Source organism: Thermobia domestica, chromosome 13 (assembly GCF_964235325.1).
Source record: "Thermobia domestica chromosome 13, izTheDome1.hap1.1, whole genome shotgun sequence".
Taxonomy (NCBI): domain Eukaryota; kingdom Metazoa; phylum Arthropoda; class Insecta; order Zygentoma; family Lepismatidae; genus Thermobia; species Thermobia domestica.
In genome coordinates this window covers 50,759,202-50,784,581 of record NC_137466.1, presented here as the reverse complement: position 1 = coordinate 50,784,581, position 25,380 = coordinate 50,759,202, and the positions used below count along the sequence as shown (strand labels likewise).

Genomic DNA, 25,380 nt, shown 5'->3' with positions numbered 1-25,380 from the left:
CAATAATTTATTTAGAAGAAATAATTTCAATTCAAACACATGGATACATTGGGAGGATTTAAAATCAAGACAGGAATGAAAATAAAATTTCTAGTTGGTAACATTGGTTAAAGACTTGACGAGAAAAATAAAAACAAACGAATAACTAGAGGCACACCTAAGGACATATGAACGAACAGGCGCGTGATAAAATACGGTCTGAAGGTTTGGAACGTAGTAGTTTGTGGATTAGTATTATATAGGTGAAAATGTGCCTTATTTAAAAGAAAGATAAATGTTTAGCAGAAGGGATCCAGAAGTACGTAAAAAGTACAAAATTTAGGGAGAAATGGAAGATACAAGTACTTCGACCTAACATAACCTAACCAAATCTAATCTAACCTGAACTAACCTAATATTAATAGAAATGAGCGAAATTCAATAATTGTGTTCGAAAATTATGCTCGAACACTACACTAATATAATTTAACATAGACTAACTTAATGTGAACAGAAATACCGAAATTGTTACATTTACAATACCATATATAAGAGAAAATAGTTGGACCCCGTCTGCTAAACATTGTCCAAAAGAAAGATAAATAAACTTTTATGGGTTTATGTATGATTTTAATGTTTTAAGGTTTTTTCAATTGCATTTAAGGTATTTTTAATATTGTTATGTTGAAAGAAATACGTTGGTGCCGATTTACTTTACGGATCCACATATTTATAAAATGTACAGAACATATTTGTAATATTTTGATAAGCCTGTGTGTAAATTGAAATATGTTTTGTTCTTATCTGTAAGATGTGTATCTACATAGAAATATATTAATCCAAGTTTAATTTGTTATGCATGGAATCGTCCATATGCTAGCCATTAACCACAGTATACAAAGTGGTGTGAAGTATCTGAAGGCTGTGTGCTAACTCATGATGCGCAAGCATAAGAAGTGTCAGAAATTTAAGGGATCCATATGTTTATGAAATCTACGTAATTTGTCATGTTATTTCAGAACATCAATAAAATAATATCGAGATATTGCCTGTAACGCCCATAATAACAAAGAAATACGTTACGTAAGAGTTTTATACCATATATAGTGTTTAGCACTATCCTCGTTTTTGTATACCCACCGCTGCTGTCGCACCACTCCCTATGGATGCACCCATATGCGGTAGGTGCTGCGCTTCTGCCGTGACTCGGTTAGATAGTATTCGTGCTTTTTAGTGGCATACGTAAACTGAATCTCCCCCCCCCCCCCCCGAAATACGACTTCGCACTCCAAAAAATGATTGTTTAAGGTACAGAGAGTAGATTTACTGAAGGAGTGGTGTGTATGTATAGAATGAATATATGTATGCATCCATATAATAAATTTGCACCAAATCATTAATGAAAATTGATATTAAATAATATTGTAATATACATAGTAAGGCTGTAATAACGTATATTTTGTTCGTCCACAAAGATTTATCAAGAACAGTGGCGGCTCCTAAATGAATTCATTCTCTTCAAAATTAGGGAAGAACACCTAACTGATGTACTAATTTTGCGCACAAGAATTAGAACATTAGGCAAATGTTTCTCGTTAATGTGAAGCAAAAAGTGTTTAACTTTTACTGATGCGACTGTACTGATTAGGAATCAGCTATGGGTATACTGTGCTCATAAAAATACGTCACATTAGAGAATAGAAGTGGTGAGTTATTTATATACCCCACTAAAGGATATAGTAGGATGAAGTAAGATTTAATTTATCATGTTCTGAATGAGGTGGCTAGTTAATTTTTTAGTCGAAATATTGGAATCTAACACAACCTTAAATACTCAACTATACTTATTAGTCTCCGTGCGTTTCTCAGCATTTTGACTTTATTCATCTTATTTCAACAACTTCCTTAAGATGGAAAAAGAAACCTTCATCTCTCTCTCTCTCTTTATATATATTGACTGAGAGATCAACGCATAGACCAAACTGTGTAAGCAAGAAACGTGAGATTTAGTCACTACATAGAATTTTTGATGTATCGTAAAACTTAAAAAAAAAGGGGGGGAATTTGACTTGGAAGAAGGGGAAGAAATGGGATAGCAACTATTATAAGATAATGTTGATATCTTGGAATCCGTTAAGTTTATTATTAAAAAGGATTTGATTTACGGCTTTAAAATCATGAATTGAAATTTCAAAACCAGATTTAGAGTGTCATTAATACTTGCATAAGTTTCAGATGTCAATCTGGTATCGATTTATTTGTTTGTTTGTTACTGATATATATTTTATAGGTTGTCATTTTAAATTAAACTATTATTTCTTAAATTATATAGCATAGTTTTAGTGTATGTTCATTCTTTTAAAACATTTTAAATAGAATTTTTATTTTTATTTCGTGGACAAAAAATAGCTTTTTGCCATATATATATATATATATATATATATATATATATATATATATATATATATACGTTAAATTGAATTTTTATGATAAGTTGAAAATTACGGTGCTCGTTATATTAGTCTGTTTTCGACATAAGTTAATAACATTGTTTATAATTTTAAAAAATGAAGATAGTGGGAAAATGAATACTGTAAATATAAGATCAACATTTGAGATGACTACAAACTATTCAATACGTTTTTTGTACGTGAATCGTAATTTTTAATTGCGTATATTTAAATGTTAATCTTATTCTTTTCATTTGTATTATTTGAGGTTAAAGTTTAAAATGTTAATTTATTTTAGTATATTTGTGTATATTGTTATTGTATGTTTCTGATCTATGAATTCTATCAATAAAGTAAGAATACATGGTTCAGAAAGATCAAAGATACTATGGTTGTACCGGAATGCTATTGCGCCCTGAAGATTAAGACACGAAATTTGTATTTGGAGTCTTCATTTAAAATAATTAAAACAGTGTTTCAGGTTCTTTTTATACTTGACCTGGAAAGGAAGAAAAAGGGATGGGAGTATTCAGTAAGGTACCATCGGAGATGTTCGAATTTCGTGCGAGACTTCTTTTTCAGGCAAATTCTATATGAAGGACGCAGAAAGTAGAACGCAGAACATTGCCCGCAGTGATATGTGGAGGATTTTGCTAGTTAGTATTAATTTTGTTAATAGTGGTTTTGCTAGTTAGTAGTAGTTGATAACTATAGGGTGGGTGGGACATGTCACTCGCGTGGAAAATACTCCCCATGATCAGAGCATTTTTTGGAGAAAGAACTTTGGGTGGACCAACAAATTGCAACAGGGTAATATAAATCAGTAGTGTATACGAGTGTACTGTGTCGAAACGAAAGTGGGGGGCGCGGTGGCTGTGGTAGAGCGTTCACCTCCGGTGCTTGGGGTCCCTGGTTCGATCCCACCTCGCGCCGTGTGGACTTTGTGGTAGACATACACCGTACTTACGGGTTTTCTCGGGGTTGTCCCGTTTCCTCCCACTTTCTTCATTCTACCATTTCACTCATCTCTCATCACCACCGTCTTCTTTGGCCTAGCCGGCATAACCGTGGGACGTAAAACTTAAAGATTTCATTTCGAAACGAAAGCATTCTTGGAACAGAGCCTAGTAGTCCACAGTTTTGTCTTTGATCTTAAGATACCATGCATAATTGAGATGATTTTGGTTTTTGTTATTGTTCTGTGGATGAAAATTGGTGGAAACAAATCATAGGTACTTTTAAATTGTTCCACATTAATGTCTGTGATATATATATATTATATATATGTATGTATGTCTAAACTATTTATTTCACTTTCAGGGACTTAAATTTAGCAAGTTTGACGTGGAACCTAAAGCAACGACAAGTTATCTTCCAATATTTTCGCCTTGTCAGTATTTAAAACATGAGGTTCAACAGTGTTACGTGAGATATCTATAGATCTGGGATAAAAATCAGGAAAAGTCTTTTTGTTAGCAATGCTGATGGTGAGTCGAGTGATTTGGTTGCAAAAATAACTTTCAAATGAAGTCACGATATGAAATAATGTATTCAGCAAGAACAGATGATTTTGGTCCAGATTCAAGCAGTACTTCGCAGAATAAAAGGAAACGTTTGGAATGTGAAAGTGCCGGAAAAGATTTAAATATTTCCACTTTGGACATAAGTAATAAGAAAGGTTGGTCAAAGAAGCAGAAGAAAAATATTTTTTCTCAGAAAAATATCGCCTCTGGCAAATTGTTAGATATGATACCCGAAGAAGTTCAGAGTAAGAGTAAGGATTCAGACAAGGATGAATCAAAGCAGACGGAAAGACACTTCTTCCTTTTCAAGAAGAAAAAAGAAAATAAATCCCTAAAATACACTGTTACTTCTGACAAACCCGTAAGTGTGACAGCCGAAGACGACGTTAAGATCAAGAGTAAGGATTCAGGCATGAAAAATGATCATCAGAAAAAGCGTGAATCAAAGCGGAAACAAAAATACTTATTGCTTCCCAAGCAGAAGAAAGAAAATAAATTCCCTAAATACACTGTTGCTTGTGACAAACCCTTAGGTGTGATGGCTGAAGACGACGTTCAGGGAAAGAGTAAGGATTCAAACAAGGGAAGCGATGAAGAGCTGGAAGAAAATGAATCAAAGCACACGGAAAGACACTTTTTCTTTCTCGAGCAAAAGAAAGAAAATAAATCGCCAAAATACACTGTTTCTTCTGATAAACCCTTAGATGTAACGGCGAAAGAAGACATTCAGAGCAAGAATAAGGATTCAGACAAGAAAAATAAGCTACAACAGAAAAAATCTAAATCAAAGGAGATGCAAAGATACGTCTTGTTCGTCGGAAATCTTCCATATGAGTAAGTACTTTTTCATATATGTAACTAATGAAAACAACTCTTAACACACCAAAGATGGTCATTTTGCAGTCGAGGCTTATTCGGACTAAAGCTTGCACTTCTCGGTTAGGTTCTTGCTCTGTCATCACGCGCTCAATACCCTCATTATCCCCAATAGGGCTTACTAACGTCATTGCGGCTTGAGTTCACGAGCCTGACCATAGCCACCGATATACAGGCCTGTGAATAAAAGTGTGACGTCACCATCGATAGGGCTTTCGTGTTACTGTGGAGGAAAGATTGAAAGCCCATTATATTGAAAACAGTTCTAACAATTTACATGAAATTTGAAGGTGAAACATTTCTTGATACGAGAAATCGATCTAGTTTGGTCTAATCTTTCGGAAAGCTTGTTCAGTGGCGTTTTTGGGCACCTCAGTTTTGGTGGTGCCTAACTTGTATTACAAAAACAACAAAGAATGTTCACAAAATTTGTAAAAATGCATTTTCATGTGCAGCAAAACGGTTTAGGTATCGAGCAGTTACCTAGAATTAATTTACTGGCGTTTTGGGCACTTCATTTTAGGGGCACCTCAATTATATTTCAAAAAGAACAAATTATGTAAATTAAATTTTTAGCAAATGTATTTTCACGTACAAGAAAGCGTTTTAGCTAAGTTTCGAGTTCCTCAAATTAGTTCAGTGGAGTTTTTGGAACTTCATTTGGGGGGCGGAAAAATTTAAGTTAAAAGAGTTTTTACGATCACTATGGAATTTTGTAAAATTACCTTTTTCGTGTACAGTAAAGAGATCTAGCTTAGTCTCAACTTTCGACAAAACTTGCTTAATGGCGGTTTCAGGCGCTTCATCTCGGGGGTGCCTCACTTACATTTGAAAAAAACAAACGATCTTCAAGAATTTTGTATAAATGCGTTGCAGCGTACTAGAAAGCGATTTAGTTATGGCTCAACTACCACCTATCACTTTAGCGGAGTTTTCGGGCGTTTCAATTATATTTCAAAATGGACAAATTATCTAAAAAACAAACTATCACATTCGTTTTCGCGTACAAGAAAACGATTTAGCTAAGACTCAAGTACCTCAAATTAGTCCAGCGGCATTATTTGTAGGCGACAAAATTTCAAGTTAAAATAGCTCTTACGATCATTATGAAATTTCGTAAAACCTCTTCGTGTACAACAAATAGATTTAGCTTAGTTCCAACTATCGAAAAATTAGGTTGGCGGTATTTTAAGGATTTCATTATGGGGGTACTAAAGTTTTAACTTGGAAACCGGTTACACGATCTTCATGAAATAAAAATAATCCAGTTTTTGCCTGCAAGCTAGCTATTTGAAAGGTCAACGTACTTAAATTATCTGTCTAGAATATTTCGGCATATAACACAACCTGTAGGGCCCACCCCCTGCTGTATTATATAGAAACTAATGCAATATGGAATTTAATTTGTTCTTCAGGCCCCTATACACGTGCAAATTGACGGCGGGATGCCAGGAATTTTCCCCTTTGGTAAAACTTCATCCTCTCTCTGGAGAAGATAATGTTTATCCTTGGCAGGTATAACTTTCCCCATTCTCTCTCTATAGTTTACGTGTGATGGTTGGGTGCAAGGGCGCCCATGTTGTGGTTTTCATAGGAGAAGCAAAAATAAGAGATATTTCAAATATAGTTTTAAATTTTTCCGTAACTATTCTAAAAATTCTGTTAGGTTTTCGATCTTCCAAAGTACAATTTCCTCTATAGGGGGGCAAGCGCTCCCCTTGCAGCCACTAGTGGGCGCCCTTGGTTGGGTGCGTGTCTGGGTGAAACTCATCCCCCCTGGAAAAAATCAATTCGCACACTATGTCCACAGAAAAAATGGTACTTACAGCCAGTGGTGTTATACAATTAATTTAATGATTAGTAATTAGCAACTTGTATTGTGCTTAGTATTTAACAACCTCTATGTTCTATGGTTAGCATAGTGACTTTACTATTAGTATGATTACTATGTATTATTATATTATGATGTATTTGTATATAAGTATTATTATTTATTCCAGCGATACTATAGTAATAATAAGTAGTTCGGTAGTGGTAGTAGTAGTAAAAAGTTGAATTCGCTTAGGTCCTGTTATGTTAAATAATTGTGGCCACTATTTCATCACGGAAAGTAAATCAGGGGAACCAGGTACAGAACTTTATCCAAAGTAACTACCTACCACAGATTCGTGCGTATCTTCGCATAAATGCTAATTTAAGCGTATTGAAATCCTTAAAATTAGAGTTTTTTGTAAGTGTATGGACGTACAATATTCAATTAAAACCTATTTCAGAACTTTTGGTTCATATTGGCGGCTTACAGTCTATAATAATGAATCTCTCTCATTCTTCCAGGCCATAGTACACATATCATTCACTCTTTCATTTTCCGGTGCAAGAATAAATAATTGTTGTATCACTTATGAATTTTTCGATCCTTATCGATAAATTACAACAAAGGCCAGAGAAACACATATTAAAATTAATCTCTTCTATTTATACTGTAGATAAAGCTATGAAATCAAAGATGGTGCTGGAGTTATAAACTTTATATTATATTTAAAGGTTAAGCTAAGTATATTGATTTAACTTTTACTTTTAACGTTATCTTCCAATGTTTTTATCACAATTGCTGTAATTTTGCTTACAGTGGTGTGTTTTATATGTTTTACCTTCACAATTTACAATAAAACATCAAACAAGCAAGAGTGTGACTTTAATAAGACTTGACTCAACCGGTTATGACGCATGAGCCTCGTGACGTCAGCGCTCTCAGGCCTGTATATCGGTGGCTACGGCCTGACTCGCAAGTCAGACATCTCTGCAACACAGTTAAAAAACAGTGCTTTTCCTAAGTCCATCATCAGATAGAAAGAGGCTAAAGAATTTAATCTTGTAACCGCTTTCCGAATCTGACCCCCTATCCCACCAACGAGTATTTTCAGAAGATCTGAACTTACCTGGTTAAGATATCAAAAAACATTTCCAAAAAAGAATTTCCAGAAGTTTTCCCGGATCGCCCTCAGATCTCAACAATGAGATGAGCATCCAGCACCGAGAGGTTCGGATGTCTCGTCTCGAAATCCTCCCGGACATCCGGATGATCGCTCAGACCACGACAGTCAAAAATATCATTCATACACACAACAGAAACACATTAAATAGAATAATAGTATGCTTATTTATTAAAAACACTATGTATAAAAAAATGTAGGAGAAAAACAATCACAACCCTAAACACTGATGTGGGTATAGACACTTGACTATTTCCACAAACAAAATTACACTTCACATTTCGCGAGGTAATAGCCCCTTGTAACACGTATATAAGTGAATGAAAAAATTATATTTTGGGGTTCACCACAAACACTTTTTCCCCACCACTCACTAATGCACTGTGGGGTAACACTAAAGTAATCCCACGACGTAAGTTCCTAGCTGCTGGGAGAAGAATCCGTATCCAGCAGAACAGATACAGGTAGTCACAATGTAGAATTAGGACATTGGAGGACCCGTTTACTACTTATACGACCAGGGTCTGTGGGCCCGGGACTTCACTAAACGGGGGCTAGCCGCTATACCAATCCTTGAGCCGTCACTAAACGTGTGCCCCTTTAGTTAATTCTGTAGCGAATTCCACAAACGTGTTGGCTATCTTCACACGCGGAGAAAAACTCCTAGAGTAGAGGTGTTCCATTGAATTTTTGCGTAATGTCCATGTTTCTGCCCCAGACAGTACAATACTCCACACGAAGCATTTTATGATTCTTTTTCTCAACTCTTTATTCAGGGTTTCACAAAATATTATTTTCTTCCTCCTAAAGGCCTCTTTCGCCTCCTAAAACCTTGTTTTTATTTCACGTTTGCACTACATATCATTACTAATAATACTACCCGGGCATCGAAAACTAGTCACTTGCTCTATTTTAGCCCTTCCTATATTTGACATCGACCCCTTCGTTCTAATCATCATGGCTCTTGTCTTTCTAACATTTATTGTCATCCTATATTCTTCACAGCCTTTCCTCAAGTGTTGTAACATCTTATTGATTTTCTCTTCAGATTCCGCCACTAGCACAATATCATCTGCAACCGTATATATCTGATTATTCTACCTCCTTCCGAAATGCCTTCTTCGTTACGTAGGCTATTTTTCACTATCTTTTGTAGATAGATATTAGATATTGTTGGCGAGAGACAGCATCCTTGTCGAAATCCCCTTCCAATTCCACTCCCCTCTGTCATTTCCTCCACTATTCTAACACTTACTTGTTAGTTCATATATGTTTCTTATGAGTCTGATCTTTCCATTCCAACCTTCTTTACAACTTCCAATAACAATTTCCAATTCACTTGTATTTAATCGTGTATTTAATTAATGGATAATGAAAATTATAAATATATGCCAATAAAATGAAATAATTCTATGAAAGATCTATTTATGTGTAGCAATATGAGAATATGTGTTAAAATTATATGATGAATTGAAACAACGAATGAAATAATAATTTTCGACGAATGCTTTATGAATGATTGGAACTGCCGCGGACGAAAGCTGTTTAATAAGCTCTTATTTTAGTGATGAACCGTTCATGTTTATGAATTTCTTATACGACCAGCAAACTAATGAGTATTATAATAAAGCTGATTATTTTGCTGTGTGGTAACACTCATTCTACATTTGCTGATTTTGATTTCTGACGTCATGTTTGAGTTAGTTTCATTCATCGTCTATCTTCTTGTGGGACTCTTTGCTTATCTTCGATACTTGTGATCGCATGAATTCCGAAATCTGAATATTTTAAACTAGTTAAAGAGGCTCACGCAGAACCGGCTGCACCGCAATGCACGAAGTACTATGGATGTGAGCGTGTAAGGTGACCATGGTTCTTACAAACACATCACAAAGTAATTAACCTTTTAATGTGTGTTCATGTTGTTCGTATTTAGAAACTTTCCGAGAGAGTAACCATCCATGTCTCCGTTATGGCATTCAGGCCTCCGTGGATGCCGTGTACAGGTCTGCACGGGGCGGAATTTTTAGCCCGGCCCGGCCCGTGAATTTATAATGTAGGACCCGACTCGAGCCCGAAATATGTTTTAGCATTTAGTTCCGGGTCCGGCCCGAGCTCGTGTGATAATCAAATGGGCCCGAAATAAGTCCGAATCACAGAAACTTAATAATTAACGCAAGATTGTATTTTTATTTCCAGCAATTAGAGGTTTAATTTTGCAAATGTGCTTTAAAAGTTCTCCAGAAGGAACGATCCAATAAATATCGTTGTACAGTATATTTACATAGTTAGGCCCGAAAAATATGGTTGTACGGTATATTTAAAAATTTACTGCCCTGCCCGGGCCCGAAGTGATATATGCTTTGTAGGCCTGAGCCTGACCCGAGCTCATGCAGACCTTTAATGCCGTGGAATCCGAACGCGGCGTCTCGATTATCGTGCGTCAATAACAAACGCTTAAGCAAAATACTTTATTCGAAAGTACAACGATATTTAGAAAGTCGATACTTATCCCACCCTGTATGACTCTAGCAAGTGCTATATGTGTGCATGTTTGACGTTACTTAACTAAAACACTACATGGCCAATGACACTATTTTCCACAAAATAACATGGCCTTGACCAAAAGCGTAAAAAGATAAGAGCGTGAAAAACTTAAGAACAATTATTCCGTTTAATTTTTTGATTGCCTAACGATCCTAAAATATATGTCTACCGTTTTCGCGTGTAAGAAAGTGTTTTAGGATGGCTCATGCGGAGGAACGAATTTGTGGAACTCCAGCGAGTTCGGTAAGGGCACGGTGGCTCAATGGTGAAGCGCTCGCCTTTGGCGCAAACAGTCCCTGCTTGAATCCCAGGCTATGTGAGTTTATGGTGGACAATACCGTGGGTATTCTCGGGGTTTGCCCGTTACCTCCCACATATTCATTCCATTAATTCTTTCGTAATCAATCACTTTCGTTAATAATCTGTCTCCTTTAGTCTGAAGAGCATAAAAGTGGAACAAAGAAGTAGAAATTTAACTTCCAGGGTATTTGAACTCGTGCTAACGACTTTCCTAAGTTCAAACTAGAGTTTTATAAACCCTAAGCTTGAGATAGAGAGTTTTGTAACTCCTAAATATTGTTTATTTTTCTACTTCGTTACTGTGCTAACTGCCAGTTCAGTTAGGATTGAGTAAAACTTACTTACTAACATTGTAACGCTTATGAAATGTTGCAAATCTAAGGTGCATTATCGATATACATTCGAAAGGAAATTCGTCGTGATACTGCCTAACATGTATCCAAATAAATTTTTCTAATATAATGTAGAGAATTTCTAGTGAACTATGTCTGATAATAATATACTTGTTGATAGCATGTCTTATGGTCTTAGAGTCTTGTATCTTCCCCGTATCACTATTATCTGTCCTGAAATGAAATTTTGAGGTTTTATGTCTTACAAATATGCTCTTTAAGCTAAGGGAGACGGATGATTAATGAATAGGAATAATTAGGAAATAACTGGTGAAATGGGAATGTGGGGGAAACCGGGAGAAACCGTGAGAAAACCCATAGACGTGATGTTATCCATTATAAACTCACATGATCTAGGATCGATTCAGGGACCCCTTGCACCAGAGGTGGGCCTTCACCACTGAGCCACCGCCTTCACCCCCGTACTTTCTCTATAATGTACGTAATAGTAATTCTTTTAGTATTACTGAATTTAATCTATATAAATAAAAATTAAAGTAACTATGTTTGTGACTTAATGACTTTTGACTATCCGACCGATCTTGATCAAATTTTCAGCATAAATGAGATTCGGGCCTGAGGTGGTTTTTATCATTTCACTTTGACGGTGCAACTTATAAGGGAAGAGAGGGAGATTATATATCGAAGTGGAAGATGGCTTGTACACCAATCAAAAGCACTAATGATGCCTATTACGAAATTGTAATAAAAATTTTCCGAATGCATATACTTTGCGAGTTATATGAATATACAGGGTGTCAAGAAAATCCGTTTTCATCCTCAGAAATCGCAAACAGTGAACCAGATGCCAAAACAGGAAAACACGTGTTTGATTATTTTAAAAGTACAACGTATCAAAGCAAAAAGTGTTGTTCCAGGACCACCCGCAAGGTCCCAGAGGAGTCCAACTCAAAAATTGCAAATGATGAGGGTGTCGTCGAAGTAACATATCGTTGGAAACCTGTTGGGAAACGAAACAAAAGAAGACGGAACAAGTCTCGGCTCTCTAGAATTATCCTATGCAAAATAGCCACCGGTCAAAATGTCAGCAAAAACGTCATTGTAAAGTCTATGGCCACCTTAAAAAAAAAAAAAAAAAAAAAAAAAAAAAAAAAAAAAAAAAACTGAAACGGTGAGACAGATGTCTAAACAGGATAACACATTATAATCATTTCAAAAGTACAATGATTGAAAGTAAAATATTTGTCCCAGGTCCTCTACAGGGTCCCAGACGGGGTCGGGGTCCTAGTCAAAATTTTCAAATGGCAAGGAGGCTGAAGAAGAATATCGTTTGAAAGCTATTGTTAAATGAAAGCAGGTGGAACAAGTGTGGGCGCTCTACAATAACACTGTGCAAGCATCTTGAATTTTAGTTCTTCTTTCTGTAGTCTGGTTTTAATTTGTTTTCACTTCAATTATTATTCAACGGAAAGAAAGGAAATGCCCCTACTGTGATATTCTACTCTTTGAGCTCAGTAATATCTAAATAAATAAAGAAAGAAAGAAAAGAAAAGAAAATTAAGAAATAAAGAAAATAAAAAAATAACATTTGACTTATTTGAGTATAGAACTGACTAGCTAACATATAATGTACAATGATGGTACTTTTGCTAGTTGCCTGAATTATCAAGTATAAAATGATTCAAACAACCAAAAAAAAAAAAATCTTGTACCAGAACAGCAAATACGTGCAATCGTGTCACAATGATAGCAAGTACCGATTGCTAAATGGAAAGCGAATGTGCTTGGAGAATCGAAATGAGGATGTACATTTTGACCGGCCATCATTTTGCACAAGATAGTTTTAGAGAGTCAAGACTTATCCCGTCTACTTTCATTTCCCAACAGGTTTCCAACGATATGCTACTTGACCTTCCTTGCTATTTGAAAATTTTGAGTAGGACCCCATCTGGGACCTGTGGAGGACCCTGGAAAAAATATTTTTACTTTCAATCACTGTACTTTTGAAATGATAACACACGTCTTTTCCTGTTTTGACACCTGTCTCACCGTTTCTTTTTTTCTTTTTTTAGGTTGCCATAGACTTTACAATGACGTTTTTGCTGACCCTTTGACCGGTCGCCATTTTGTACAGGATAATTCTAGAGAGTCAAGGCTTGTTCCATCTTCTTCCATTTTCCCACAGGTTTCCAATGATATGCTTCTAGACCCCCTTACCATTTGCAATTTTTGAGTTGGACCCCGCCTGAAACCCTGCGTGTGGCCTTGAGACAACACTTTTTGCTTTGATACCTTGTACTTTTAAAATTATCAAACACGTGTTTTCTTGTTTTGGCATCTGGTTCACCGTTTGCGATTTCTAGGAGTGGAAACGGATTTTCTGGACACCCTGTATATTCATATAACTCGCACAGTATATGCATTCGGAAAAAAAAATTATTACAGTTTCGTAATAGGCGTCATTAGTGCTGTCGATTGGTGTATAAGCCATCTTCCACTTCAATATATAATCTCCCTCTCTTCCCTTGTTAGGGGAGAGAGGGGATAGGTAAAAATACATTAAAATGAAAGTGACTATGTTTGTGACTTAATAAATCTTGAACTACCCAACTGGTCTCGATCAAATTGTCAAGATAAATGAGGTTCGGACCTGGGATAGTTTTTATCATTTTTAACGGTGCAAGTTAGGGGAGGGAGAGATATTAAAAAATGGTCGAAAATGGCTTATATTAATGCCGACTCCATTGTTTTTGGGGTCACTGAAATAGTTTCATTTCTAATGCCATTTAAATTTAAATTCAGCCACGCAAGGTGGGGAAGGGGAAGGTATATAAAAATGATCGAAAATGACGGACATTAATGTCGAATACATAGTTTCCGGGGTAGCTGTGACGAACAGTGACACTTCTGATGCCGTTTAAATCCAAATTTACCCCTTAATGTCCAAAATAAATCGCATTCTCTCAGTAAGAAGAACCGGTATTCTGCTGGTAAATAATAAATAAAAACTGTTAGATCTTCACTGTAATCTCTCTTCCTGTATATTTGCCTGAATCTTATTCAGTATCTTCACGATGCTTTGTTTCTGTGTTTATTTTGTCGATTTCTTCATGTTTTAATAATTACATTAAATTTACCATTCCAGCGCAACCGTTGAAGAAGTAACAAAGCACTTTGAGCAAGCAGGAAGTGTGAAGCAAGTAAGACTGCCTCGCAACAAAGAAACGAATACACTTAAAGGATTTGGCTTCGTGGAGCTCGCCGACTCAGTAGGCTATGAGGTAAACTAAACTTCAATTTTTATTCAGTTTTATACATAAGAAATCACAGTGCTTTGTATCAGAGAAATAGTAATTGATATGCGGAAGTGAATATCAATGTAATTAAGACGAAGTCATTAACTATACAGATCTTGTGTACGTGGTTCCGTAATCTTAATACTCAGTCGATCCCTCCATTGTATAATGGGAATTTTGTTCCTTATTACGGGGACAAACGCATAAGTGGGTTTTTGTAAAAGTTGCATATCTTTCCCTTTCTGAAATGAATTGCCAGCTTGGTAAGGCTGAAATTTTAAATAGCCAGTCTAAAGCAGCTCGAAGCAAAATTCTCGTCTCCCATCTCTCAGTGATTAAAAAGAAAATAGACTACCACTTCTTTTCACCAATCTTAGCGCTCAGAAGGAATTTCGTCCTAATGTGGAAGTGATCTCTCTATCAGTAAGTAATTGCTAGAGAAGGATGGTAGAAGCAGACTAAAGCTGGATGTACTCGTAGTGGAAACAGCCACAATACTTATTGTCTGGTTAAATTTGAATAATTTCAGTTTTTAACAGTAGAGGCATGTTGTATTCGCTACATTCAACATGCATATTACGTGTGTGCATCTTGCTTGTGTTTTGTCATAAAATGGGAATTGAAAGGTTATTAGCTACGGTGTCATTATCATAAAAGTGTCGAGCTGACTTTTTGTTTCATTTTACGAAAGTTACGTATTCGTGTTTTACCTCATGCAAATAGGTATTTTTTATTGTTTTTAAGGAGGTAAGATAAAGCAATATTAAGTTACATGGAAATATCGAAGATGAGAGCATAATTATGACATGAGGCATATCCAAAACGTAAGTTCCGATGGACTGTAAAATGGAAGACGAACGTCAGAATATCATATTATTTACGACTTACTGGTGCATAAATTATTTTCCAACATACATGCCATTCTTGTTGAGGCATTTGTCGTAACGCGGCACCAGCTCTTGTATGCCTGTGCCAATGTATTCTGCCGCTCAGGAATGAAACCAGGACGTCACAATCGTCCGCAACTCTGCTCTGTCGATACATTGTCTGGCAAGAAATCACTTCAGGTGATAATCGCTGGACACCAGGTCGGAGCTTTAGTCCGAAGTCACGTAGGACACTTATTTTTCATCCCCGGTGATAATGCAATCGACGAACTGGTTGCTTTTCTAGTGGTAACGCAGCAGGGAAGTCAAAGCAGACGATGGCCTTGTGCTTCGCTGTCAATTGTTTTGGAACCCATCGTTCACACAACTTGTGGAACTGCAGTCACTAGGTGATGATCTGATGCCGAAGGGAATGGGAGATCTGCGGAAACTGACATAAGAGTTCGGACATTGTGAACCGCCGATTCTGCAGAATTGCTTCCTACACATTTTCTAGCAATTCAGGCTTAATCATGAACAGTCGGCCGGCTGTGAACTGTTCGCATTATCTTTAGACCATACCTTCACTCATGACATCCGCTTCATACACTTAACACAACTATCGGCGAGTCTCTGACATCGACAGCTTCTTTTCGTAGAGAAACCTGATTACCACGGGTATTTGGCGTCGGCAGGAGGCTATATGAGCGCAGCCACGTTTACCGTACCACAGTTCTCTCACCATTTATTCCACGCAACTACGCTCGCGCCTAGTTATGGCTACGTGTTCCTCCTCCACCCCTTCGCAAACGCTCTGACCACTCTGCCATCTCGAGGCACTTTTAAACTTACCTTCTTGATGTTCCTCGTATATTGGTGACTTAAAGAAAGCGATATCGCATGCCAAACTAAAGAAATGTGAAGCGTCTATGATGATAATTTGGTGCCAAAGTGACCTAGTTTTGGCCGAAATGTAATATTGTTGCATTTTCTACATAACAGAACTATTTTATCTCAATTAAATTAGCTGGTAAATGTACCCCCAGAAATGACCACATTTTCTTTAGGTGCCTTTCAGGTTCTCAGTGGCAAGACCAAATCCATTACGGTCACACATTATGGAAATAAAAGGCTCGAGATGCAAAACCTTAGCTTATTTTTCGAAAATTGATCACTGGGATAAACACAAAACTTTAGCAGTACCCTCTTGTATGCTCTTTTATTTTTTGATTGTTTTTTTTTTCAAGCTCTGGTAAACAGTTCATAAACGACACATGTGGTTGCTTCATAACATTCGTTCAGAAATATTCCTTTTTCTTTATTCATTAAATTGGCGAAAGAAGAGTTCGATTTAAAATATTTAAAAATGGAAAGATCCGAGTAGCATTTGGCTACAAAATGAGTTAGGAAATGAATATTACTTTTTTTTCAACTTCACTTCGCACATCATTTTTGTTGTGGTATACAAAAAATTAACTTTTATTATTTCATACCTACGTGAAACAACAAACACAATAATAATAATAATGCGGAGAGAGCTCATGTGGTTCAGATTCCACGTTAATCAGTAGATCCCGTCTCATATGTTCTTTAAACTTAAGATGATCGGATATAAGATATAGTTAAACAAGATATAGATTAAGATTGAAATATAATAATAATCAGAACATAACATAATAATTAACATCTTCTTAACATCATAAAAATACGAATACAAACGAAATCATAATGATATTTCAAGTGAAATAAAGCAAAAATCAATTGAGTACGGTTTTCTCAGACGCCGTAACTTTAATTTAAGTTACATGACCAACAAATTCATTTAAGTTGCATTGAAAGTCATAAACAGAAATACAGTATTGTGCGTTATTTACTTGTACCGTTCTTTGTTTCTTACTTTGAGAATTTTCGCCATCTATAAGATTTCTACGAAGTCCCCATCGAACGAAATTAGATCTAACGCTTAAATGCTTCTTAGGTGTACGTAATCGTACTACACTAGGATTAGGTTGATTTACACAATCACTGTTACTACTAAGGTTAGATTCGGTTATCTTATCAGTAAAATTAGGTTCAGTTCTCATTCGTTTTACTGGTGGCGAGATGTCGTGTTTGTACCTATTCTTTCTACAATATTCACGGTAACCTGTCCTACCACAGTTTCTATTCCTATTGTAATTAGGTTCGGTTACATTACCGTTACTCGTGAATTTAACATCATCTTGTACATTGGGATCACATTTTAATCTCATATAAATGTATCGAATTTGCTTTCGATTAAGTTTCGTTTGGTTCAGGTTATTACTGTATTGCACGAGCGATAGATTTTCAAAATTTTGCAATATCACACTTGGATGATGGAAAACAATGCACTGCATCACGTTCTGTGAAAGCATCATCGGATTGTGTACTAACGTCATTTTGATCTTTTCGTTGAATGTACAATTCGACAGATTCAACTCAATCGGCCAATCACTACAAACATTGGTGGGGACACACGTTTTCTTTCTGAATTTCACGAATACTGGATTCAACTTTCTTTCTGCTACATGAACCAAAGCCGTGTACATACCATTAAATGATTCTATTACCATTACTTTATCTTCAGGATTAGTATCATGACATGATATATACTCAACATGATAACTGTGAATTCAAGTAATCAATAGCATTCACTAGACAAAAACGATCGTAACTTTTCGCACATTGATACATACGAAAATCATCATTACACGCAGCATCCATAAGACAATCAAAAATATCCGACTAAAAAGAAAAGTTAGGATAGTCTGTTACAACCAGTACGGCAGTATGCTTTTGTGAAAATTCAGTAACTTTCACTAATGTAAATTCAAAATTTGCTTTCTCCGTTGTTTCTATACTATCTTACAGAGTCTTGAACCTCGTTGAATCTCTGTACTATCTTGCCCATTTCTTCATCATAACGCTCTAATCTAACTGTAATTTGCTGATTCATTTGACTTAATTGTTGTTGTATTTGGTCCCATTTGCCATCGTTACATTGCTGCAATTGCTCTAACTTTTCATCAAAATGTTGACCATGTTGATTCACCTTTTGGTCCAGTTTTTCAAATTGCTGATTCATCTTTTTATCTAACTGTTCAAACTGTTGAGGTTGATCCCGAGCTTGATCCTCACTTCGTCGAGCTTGTTCCTTAATTTGTTCCGATATTCCCTTTAAAACATCCATCATATTTTCTGGAAAATTCATATCAGTATGTATACTTTGGTTATCTGTATCACTCATGACATTTCGAGATATTATCTTGCCACTTCTTAAGATGGTACAATTAATATCAGGCTCAATGTTGCTCGTTTTTTACTTTACTTCTAAACGATACAACCTATTCTCGGTGTTTCGACACCAATTTAAAACGGTTCTTTTTAAATTATTGAGCCATGAAAATGCCAACTCCGTTGAATAAATCCATTTATTTATTTGTGTTGTTGTCCTGACAACGACATTCCAAAATCCTATTATTTAAAACATATAAAACATATGAATATCTTTTTATATCGATATTATAATTAATATATTTCTTTTTCTTTTTTTTCTTCCAATTACATAATCAGCCTAGTACATATTTTAAAATATCTTACTCCCTAATAAAATACGGATTTACAGGTAGTAAAATTATACGAATATACAACGTACTGTTGTAACACCACACAGTTGTATATATGGGTTGCATATGTCTCAGGCGTTTGTTTCATGGCCAAATAATAATGAAAAAGGAAGGATAACAATTTCTCCAGTGCAAGATGAATCTTTATTTTTGGAGTGTTTTGTCCAATGAACACCATATATAACTGCCATTATAATTAATTGTGTATGTAATGTATTTGCGCATTACATACTACATGCAAGAAGAAAGAAAACACTGGTCATGCATGAATTAGAACCTACAACCGGAAGTAGGTTCAAATCCTGCAAACGGTGCGAGATATTGAGAAAAAAAATAATCGATAAAATCTCCCCTTTATGATACGCCTTGCCGAATTTTTTTCAAGACTTCTTTCACTTGTGTCTGTAAACGGGCATGTACAGATGGTGTGAGGAATGAGAAGGAGATTTATGCTCATATGCGAATGATGCGCTGTGTATAGAGCGCAGGTTCAGCTAGTCTATATATTAAAATGCTAGGTTTATATGTTTGTCCCCAATCCTCTCGACAATGAGATCTCGAAAACCACACGTGCTAGAAACGTTACGTTTTCGCTGGTCGATTCCACATTTTGTGTAGATTGTCCAGTTCTCATTCAAATTTTAAAAACTCGTGCCGTTAGTGTTCTATTCAACATTTTTAGAGGCCGTTTTGAGCCCATAAGATTAACATTGTTGCAGCCGAAACTACTATGTTAGGCAACCAGTAGAGAAGTTACGTATGGCGGGTTGACGGACATTGCAGGCGCTTTGCTTAAATCTGAATAGCAAAACCTATTGCATGCTGGCAACTTCAAAGGCTTCAAGAGACGCAATGAGGCGTATCGGACGGATATGGATTTATTAGAAAAAAATATTTCCACTTGATATTGTGTTACTTCTACAAATTTGCTACAAACTCACTCCAACATCTATACATAGCAGTTCACTTCCTTTGTGAGTCTTCTATATATCCTTTACTCGTGTGAGTAAGGAGACATGCACAATGGGAAGGAAATTCATGGTCATAATAAAACGATGTGCTGAGTAGACAGCGCAGGTTCAGTTAGTAATAATAATCATAATTCCCTTCGCTGTCGAAACTGCTACACAAAACTTTACATAGCAATTTATAATTTGTTTAGAAGTTTCCTATGTAAAAACAAAATATTGAAGAGAAAATACTGATTGATGATTACCAAGTCATGAGAGTGGTGTACGCAGAAATTCGTCGAGGAGGAGGGTTCAAATTCCCAAGTTCAAATAATTTCAAGTGTTTATATATATATATATATAATCTTAATATGGTAAATATTTAAATGTTTAGTTTTTCATAGGAAGGGGGCGTAAAAAAACTTGTGTACGCCACTATTATGAGTTATGCATATAATATTTTGTCGGAATCGAACCTCAGTATTTATAAATAGTGTTAGTGCCTAGGCTTTCTTTTCGGATAATAATCGTGTTTGGTGTCTTCAATTAATCTTTATGTACTTGTTTTGTGTAGTCATAAGGAGGGAAAAGCACTATTTACATTTTTCACTCTAGGGGTCTTACACGTTGGCAGTTATCTGTTGTGATACTTTTGAAATTACAAGTTATATTGTTTGAGGATTCCAGCCCCTTCAGAAATCATGACAATTGCATTTCATTATATTTCTTTGTGAAACCACAAGGAAAGCAAACTATAATCCTTCCCTTCCTTTCTTGGCTGAGTGGTTCCACAAGCTGTGTTAGGTAAATGGATAAAAACTGCTTTCAGGAATGAAATTCATCTTCAGTAAAATACTAAGCAAAAACCAAATTATATTGAACAAAATGCAGGGGGCAAGCTAATGTTGATTTTTCTTCATTTTACATTTAAATTATATCATTATTTTATCCAATAATATTTTTTCTAATTTCATCTCTTAAAAGAGTCATGCTTATATCTACGGTGATCGGAAAGGACAGTTAGACGCAAAATGTATGCAGTTCTATGTTTAAATCTCTTGTAACAACTGAAAGATATATGGTTATTCTGTGTATTTAAAAGTAACAAATCTTAGTTCACGGAAGAAATGTTGAATTAGATGATTTCTTAACCAATTGAAACGTTTGAGAACTATTTTATTCAAGTCAACGATAGTAAAGTTAATAGAAAATGCTACCTTTACTGTGATATCTTCATTTAGTTGATAAGTACTAAAAAGTACAATGATCTTAGGTACGAAGGCTTCTTCGATAACACACCACTCTGTTTGTGTGTACCTCCAAAAGGAATATTGGTATCAGTTGCTGTTAATATACAACGTACCTTTTCTATGATGTGAAAAATACGGCTAATCAGATTTCTGTAAATATTTGTATAAACATCCAAGACGAAAACAACCGCTTGATCAAGAATAATTTTTCCTCAGATTTGTGTATTCAAATCAATTTTGGTCGCAGGTACAGGTACGTAATATTTTTCCCTGAAGCTTTAAGAAATGTATGTCTTTCTAAATAAATAAAATATCTGGTGAACAGTTTTTCTGAAAACGACTACTCTTAAGTCTTTAAAAGATATAATTATTGTATACCTTCAGTGTGGGTAATTCCCCTGAAATATCTGGTATACGTTTACGTTTGATACATGTTCAAAATAGTATAATTTGTAGACTTTGTGGAAAATCATTCCGAAGAAGTCAACTATACACATTGGTGATTTAAGGTTTCCCTCAAGAGAGACTTTTAGTACAAGAGTAATTTAACACTAGGGAAAACACTGGTAATCCACTTTGAGTACAGAGCATGGTTGGACATGTGGCTCCTTGAAGGTGGGGATTTGATTTCGTAGTACGGTGGAATAGATTCTCTAGCCCTGCTACCTCTTAAAATCATCATTGACTATACACAGCTTTATGACACACTAGTGTCATATTTTTACCGTTTGCTGATCGTAGATGTAACTGAAATGAAATGAAATGAAATTTTGAGTTTTACGTCCCACGGTTATGCCGGTTAGGCTAAAGGAGACGGTGATAATGAGTAATGAATGAAATGGTGGAATGAAGAAAGTGGGAGGAAACGGGAGAACCCCGAGAAAACCGACGCACACGGTGTTTGTCCACCACAAAGTTCACTTGGCGGGAGCTGGGTTTGAACCCGAGACCCCTAGCACCAGAGGTGAACGCCGTAGATGTAACTGTAACGGTTTTAAATTTGAGGCAAGCATAGCTTTATACATTAATAAAACACAAAATTCAAACTACAAGAAGAAAGAAAAAAACTTCGCAAAATATTAGATGTGTGTATAATAAAATAATGTTTTCCTTTTAGTAAAATGCCAGCTTAGATTAGCAGACTTTTCGCAGTTATTGCCCTTCAAATCACAAGAGAAAAGTTTTAACTTAGAATCAACTTCAACATATTGGATATTACCACCACACAGATAAAACATCAATTAAGTAGAATGCGATTCTATATTAACGAAAAGATCAATTTCAACCCTAGAGTAAAATTTATCATTGAAGACGAAAATAACGGGTAGTGTCGTCCTCCTCCTCCTCCTCCTCCTTCTTCTTCTTCTTCTTCTTCTACTACTACTACTACTACTACTACTACTACTACTACTACTACTACTACTACTACTACTACTACTACTACTACTACTACTACTACTACTACTACTACTACTACTACTACTACTACTACTACTACTACTACTACTACTACTACTACTACTACTACTACTACTACTACTACTACTACTACTACTACTACTACTACTACTACTACTACTACTACTACTACTACTACTACTACTACTACTACTACTACTACTACTACTACTACTACTACTACTACTACTACTACTACTACTACTACTACTACTACTACTACTAATAATAATAATAATAATAATAATAATAATAATAGAATGCCATTAATATAGTTATAATTTAATTTCTCTGTCTGTTACAGAAAGCGCTCAGTCTGCATCTGTCTTTCATCAAGAATCGACGTATTAATGTACAGTACACAGTCAAAGGAAAAGCCACCAGTAAGAGGCGTCGGGATATTATTAAGAAGAAGAATCTAAAACTTCGTGCACTACAGAAGAAAGGCAAACTGCACACCATAAAGAAACGTAAAAAGAAGAAGAAGAAAACGGAAACTTCCTAATTGTGGGTAACTGGTGTTGTATGGTTCAAAATATATTATAATTCTTCAAAAAAAAAAAAAAAAAAAAGTGTTTTATGTAAAAACTAATACCTACACCTAAAAGTGAGCATAGGTAAACAATTATGGTCAGGGGTAGAAATGGATTGAAAACGTAAAGGGACGCATTACGTCAGGCTGTCCCCCGCGCCTTGTCCAAACACGGGTTCGTGGGACTCCTAACAATTGGTTCCAGGACGGCCTTCTGAAGCTAACACACCGCTGGCAAAAGTGCATAAAGATAACGGGTAATGGACAACATCATGTGTAACATGTATGAATGTCTGAAAAGTAAATGCAAATCATTATAGTACGCCCCTCGTAGCAGTGCATTTTTTAAGAAATCACTACTGGGTATTCAGGAACAAAAGAACCCTTGACACACACAGCAAAATTCAAGTGCACAGAGACTTTTAAAAATGCATGTTTTATTATGTACACTTGTGAAATAATGACATACAAAAATTACGTATTTGTCAGACTTCCGCTAACCGTTTCATTTCCGATTCAACACATCGCCATCAATACAGGAAGGGACATTTTCTTTTTTACATTTTGGCTCAGATCCACCTTCAGGCCGTTACTTAAAGATAAAAGAGTACTGTGTTATCATAATTGGATATTTTCCTTCATTTATTTATATATTTTTATATCTGTATTTTTAAGTTGGACATCGACAGAACAGGACAAGGACAAAGAAACGCTGTTGCTACAAAACACACAATACAAGACAAAAACTACTCAACAAGGAAATAACATACGTGAACTTCCCGGTACGGCACTCATGAGGCTCGACAACAGATAATTTTCTCTCCAATTTTATACCTATCCACAGAATACAAGCTAATACATGTAATCACAAAAACAAAATATATATTGATGTAATTTTAGATTTATAGTAATTCAAGTAATTTATTATTCAAGTACTCTTCCAGTAATTTAAAGATTTATGAAGCGCACTGGGAATCCAAACTGCTAGGACTGGGTATCCATTTGGATACAAAAAAGGAACTTAAAAAATGCCCTGCCTCGTAGTAGAGATATTAGAAATCTTTAAGTTACGTTCCACGGTTATGCCGGCTAGGCTAAAGATGACGGTGATGATGAGAAATAAATAAAATGGTGGAATGAAGAAAGTGAAAGGAAACGGGAGAAACCCAGGAAAACTCATGCACAGTGTTTGTCCACCACAAAGCTCTCTTGGTGCGAGCTGAAATCGAACCATGGACTCTATGCACCAGAGGTGAACGCTCTACCATTGAGCCACCGCGACCCCTAGAGATATTAGAATGGAGATGAAATATACAGGGGGACCGCGTGACTATGTTACAAAATTTAAGGGATGATTCCGGACACGGAAACAAGAAAAAAAGTTCAAATAAACTTTTGTCCAACGTACATAATTTCGGAGCTACAAGGTGCCGAAAGCGTGGGAAACTGACATTCAAAGCTCTATAGCTTGACTATGGTGAATGATAGAGCTAATGCGGCATGGTCACGTCAAAGACACCGAAGCTGCTGTATTTAAAAATGCTTAGGTCGAGATCGTGCAATTCGTGCACAAGGGATTCCCCAAAGGAGCGTAGGGATTCCCGGATAATCTGTCAAGAAAGATGGGTCGAAAAGGATACGGATGAATAGCTGTCCCAACTGCTAGCAATAATGCGTCTGTACTAAGTCGATATCTCGCACAAGCACAAAATGGCGAACAGTTTTATACGTGCCATGTGTGGTTGCATAACGCGCACTAAATAAGAGTGGGAAAAATATGAAAGGAAAATGTGAATAATTTAGTACAAATGGTAAATACATGATAGTACACTGTCCTGTTCATTGTACGTATAGACGCGTTTAATAAAGGGAATAATCATGAAACGTACTAAAATGTTGTACAAACATCACACTATCATTGTTTTCTTTCATATAGTTTTGTCATTGAAAGCAAGTAAAACTAAGGGGAAAAACCGGGGGATATGGGTGCTTTCTTCCAGGCAGAAACTTTATTTCATTTGATGATACGAGCAGAGGATACTTTTTACGAGAGGGGGATTTTTCCGCCATCCCATGTTAATTTGACCACTGCCAGAGAACAACAGTAAAATATCCGTTTCTTATCATTAGCCGTAATGTGCGTTACCCGAACATTGAAAAAGAACAAGGAAAAACAATTCATCAGGACGTTTGTTTTAGTCGCTGCTTCCGATGTTTTGCAGGACTAATTCCGAGATTTTGTCTAGAATGCTTAACATGTCGTATTGTTATCGTTTAGAAGATATTTTGTTTTCACAGACGGTGCTATCACCTGAAGTACACCACAGTTTGCAGGTTCGATCACAAGCATTTGTCCTTCC

The 25,380-nt window shown here is 36.0% G+C and overlaps 1 protein-coding gene across 4 annotated transcripts; it reads left to right on the top strand.

Moving 5' to 3' along the window:
* Positions 1-64: 64 nt before the first annotated feature.
* Positions 65-23,076, top strand: LOC145668142 (uncharacterized). Of its 4 annotated transcripts, none has more exons than XM_081735715.1 (4): positions 65-204; positions 3,750-4,786; positions 14,167-14,302; positions 22,793-23,076. In XM_081735715.1, exons 2-4 carry the CDS (start codon positions 3,954-3,956, stop codon positions 22,991-22,993), a joined length of 1,170 nt encoding a protein of 389 aa, XP_081591841.1. In that variant the 5' UTR covers positions 65-204; positions 3,750-3,953; the 3' UTR covers positions 22,994-23,076. The 4 variants fall into 4 exon arrangements, with proteins under 4 accessions (XP_081591841.1, XP_081591842.1, XP_081591844.1 ...); XM_081735716.1 differs by having other exon boundaries at positions 119-242; XM_081735718.1 differs by having other exon boundaries at positions 155-196.
* Positions 23,077-25,380: the final 2,304 nt, after the last annotated feature.